The sequence below is a fragment of the Alligator sinensis genome, unplaced genomic scaffold (assembly GCF_000455745.1).
Source record: "Alligator sinensis unplaced genomic scaffold, ASM45574v1 scaffold961_1, whole genome shotgun sequence".
NCBI classification, from domain to species: Eukaryota; Metazoa; Chordata; order Crocodylia; family Alligatoridae; genus Alligator; species Alligator sinensis.
The window spans coordinates 650055-653830 of NW_005842737.1; the positions used below are offsets into that span (position 1 = coordinate 650055).

At 69.3% G+C, this 3776-nt stretch overlaps 1 protein-coding gene across 1 annotated transcript in view; it reads left to right on the top strand.

The window, feature by feature from the left end:
• Window positions 1-2901, top strand: part of LOC102372340 (kelch-like protein 42) — a 3641-nt gene extending 740 nt beyond the window's left edge. The window contains exons 2-4 of the mRNA XM_025216390.1: window positions 237-1147; window positions 1595-1895; window positions 2310-2901. Coding sequence (XP_025072175.1) covers window positions 237-1147; window positions 1595-1895; window positions 2310-2566 — 1469 coding nt within the window. The 3' untranslated portion in view covers window positions 2567-2901. The remainder of the gene's footprint in view (window positions 1-236; window positions 1148-1594; window positions 1896-2309) is intronic.
• Window positions 2902-3776: the final 875 nt, after the last annotated feature.

Below are 3776 nucleotides of genomic sequence, written 5' to 3' on the forward strand. Positions count from 1 at the left end.
GCCCTGTCCCTGGGCCAGCGCTGCCCTGGGTGGCTCTGCCTACTGCCCTCCAGCACTGCAAGGGTGCGGCTGCAGGGGGAGGGGTGCCCTGCTCCAGGCCGGCGGCAGCTCTGTCCTGGCTGCCAACCCCTCCAGCCCCGCAGCCCACCCCGCCCCAGAGCCACCAGCGGCCCCCAGCCCCTGCCCACCGCGGGGTACTGCAAAGTCGAGCAGGGTGCCGCCCTCTGTCGGGTGAGACACGAGACACGTAGCTGCGGGGGGGGCAGCACAGGTGGCCTCGGGCAAGTCTGGGGCCCAGTGGCAGGGCAAGGCCTGTACAGCCCACGAACCACTCCAGGACTCTCCCAGACCCTGCCTCTGCCCCACTGATGCCCATGAGCCAGCCCCTGCCCCACTGACACCCCCCTCGGTGGCCCGGCAGGTGGATCTGGAGCGGCTGGCGGAGGAGAGTGCGTACTTCCAGGCACTGGCCCGCTCAGGGATGCAGGAGGCCGTGGCCCGGCAGCTGGAGCTGCCTCATGTGTCGTCAGGTGCCTTCCATGCCATACTGGAGTTCGTCTTCACTGGGCACTTTGCAGTGGGCGTGGAAGAGCTGCTTTCAGCAGGACAGGCTGCTAGCTACCTGCAGGTGCCAGCCTTTCTGGCACGCTGCTGGCCAGCCCTGAATGCCCACCTGAGCCCCCACAACTGCCTGACCCTGCTACGCTTTGCCGAGGCCATTGGCTGTCCTGAGATGCGGGCCGAGCTGTGCCGCTTCCTGAGCACTGAGCTGCTGGAGCTGGCGCCCATTACCAGGGACCTGGCATCGGTGCTGCGGGAAGAGCTTGCGCAGCTCCGGGAGCGCGGCCCCCTGCAGCTCTGCCTGCTGCGCAAGGAGAACCTGGGCATCCAGCCTGGCCCAGAGATGCAGGCGCTCCGTGGGCTATACCGCCTCCCGCTGGGCAGGGTGGGTACCTGGCACCGTGCCTCCACCCTGCCCTTCCAGGCCAAGAAGTGGAGCTTCAGTGCTGCCCAGCTGCTCAACTACCTCTTCCTCATCGGTGGCTACCGAGAGCCACGCGGCACCCGGGGCTTCACCTTCCGCATGGCCGCCTTCCGCTACAACCCTCTAGCCAACCGTTGGCAGCCCACTGCCCCACTTCTGAAGGTCAGTCCTGCCGCCGGCACCGCACCCTGCATCCTAGACCAGCCTTCATAGTGACCCCTCGTGCCCACAATCGGTCACTGCCTACCACATTACCAACCCTCACTTTCACGGCTGGCCACATCTGCCCCAGGCATGTGCCACCTGCCTCACCCAGCCCCACTCCTGCTCCCTTGCACACATAACCAGTCCCACCTGGCCCAGCTCCCACCCCATGCACTGACTGGTGCCACTGCTGCCCCTTGGCCCTGTGCTAGGCCCCTTTGTCCCAAGCAGTCTTCCCCCACTTTGCCAGTGCCCCAGTATAACCCCTGCACCCATGCCCTGACCCCTGTGACAGCCCCTCACATCTGCGCCCAGCCCCAGGGCCTGTGCCCAGCTCCCACCTCACAAAGGGCAGGGCCCTTTACCACCCTGGCTCCTGCCCCTCCTGACTGTACTGTCCCACAGCGCCGGCGGCACTTCAGCACAGCTGTGTCAGGGCAGCACATCTATGCCATTGGAGGCTGGTATCTGGACTCGCTTCTGGCGCCAGACGTGAGCACAGCACTGTACGCAGCTGTGGAGCGCTACGACCCCTGGCATGACACCTGGGCCTTCGTCTCCTCCTTGCCTCTCACCGACATCACCTTCGCCATCTCACTGTCCCATGATGTGCCACTCTGCACGGCCCAGGCTGACTGCCTCTATGCCCTGGGCAGTGTGCGGCGCACTGGGGAGAAGCTGCTGCTGCGCTATGACGTTCAGGCAGGTGAGCAGGAGTCCCCAGCGTGTCCTGCTCAGTGCCCTATGACCCCCCAGCTGGCCAGTGGGCCTGGGCTCAGCCCTGGGCAGAGGGTCCCTGCCCTCCAGGTGCTGCTGCCTGGAGCTGGGAGTCACCACCATAACCCCAGGCCAGGACGCTAGTGCCCACGGCCCACTCAGCCAGAGTCTTCCCCCTTGGAGACTCCTCCCCACACCTGGGTCATGCAGCCTTGGGCACTGGGGGCCGTGACCTGCAAGGGGATGCACAGGCAGGGGTTCAGAGCCATGCTGAGCCAGGGCTGGCTGGCCAGGGGTAGGGGCAGGGCGACTGGACACTGCGAGACTGGGGCTTGCAGGTGGGCAGTGCCGGATGCCGAGGCAAGGAACCTGCCCCTCACCTGCCCCTCATCCTCTCTTGCAGACACGTGGCAGGAGCTGCTGCCGACGCTGACGAAGGCAGACACCGACCTGCCAGGCCTCTACTTCCTGGGGGGCTCGGAGCCACTCTATGTGCTGGGTGGCAACGCCCGGGAGAACGTGCTAACCTCCTTCAGCCCCGAGGCACGGCGCTGGGGCCCCGCGCGCAGCCTGCCCCGGTGCGCTCTGGCGGGGCAGGGCGTGGTCCCCGCCTCTTCATGGCAGCCCCGGACCTGGGCGCGGTGCTGCGGGTGGAGCTAGACACGCTGGCTTGCTGCCCCCTGCCCCCGCCACCCTTCTCGCTCTTCTATGAGGCAGTCGTCCTCCTGCATTTCCCCCCGCCTGGCCCCGACGTGGGCAGCGAGCAAGGCAGGCGGGCACACAAGCCCTGACCCCTGCCCCATTGCGGGGCCAAACCGTCGAGGCCGAGGGCCTCACTAGGGGTTGCTGCGCTGCTAGGCCCACTCCCACCCCCGGGGGCTGCTGCACTGCCGAGCCGGGCCAACCGCTCCCCCGCGGGACGCTGCGCTGCCGGGAGCGGGCTGGACCCGAGGAGGCGAGCGAGCTGCCCCTGGCTCGGGTACTGCCGCGGGCTCTGTCTGGGGGCTGGGCCGGGCCGGGCCGGGCCGCTGCCTCCTCTGTGCCCGCCGCTCCCGCCCGCTCCCCTTTCACCCGGATTCCGCGCTATTTATAGGGGCCTGAGCAGGCAGCTGCTCCGGGCCTGGCCACGGGCCAGGGCCAGGGCCTGCGACACCCCCTGCAGCCCCCGGACCTGCCCCCGTGCGGCTCGTATACGGCAGGACCTTCCCCGGCTTCCGGCGCGGACAGTCCTCCTGGGTCCGTGCAGTTCTGCGCCCGGGCCGGGGCTGGACCGGGATTCCGCGCTATTTATAGGGGCCTGAGCAGGCAGCTGCTCCGGGCCTGGCCACGGGCCAGGGCCAGGGCCTGCGACACCCCCTGCAGCCCCCGGACCTGCCCCCGTGCGGCTCGTATACGGCAGGACCTTCCCCGGCTTCCGGCGCGGACAGTCCTCCTGGGTCCGTGCAGTTCTGCGCCCGGGCCGGGGCTGGACCGGCAGCGCAATAAAGCGGCAGCGGCGGCAGCGGCGGCGGCGTCCTCCTGAGCTTGGTCCGGGCGCGGGGGGAGGCGGGGCCGGACAGGAGTGACCTTCGCCCGGCTCAGCTCGCGCACAAGCTCCCACCGCTCACACGCGCCCCCTTGTCCCGCTCCTGCCTGAGCAGCCTGTGAACCCTACGGCGCCGCGCGGCCAGCCTGGCAGGGGGCTCAGCTCGTGGGCACGAGCGTATGCATCGGCCCCTGCACACGCAGGGGCACACGCTGCGCTCCGCTGCACACGCACGCCTCCGCTCTCGCTCTCTACTCAGCGTGGGCGCCCCGGGGCCGGGGCCGGGGCCGCAGCTTCCCACTGGGCACCGGCCTGAGCTCTCCTCTAACCGCCCTTCTGGAGGCT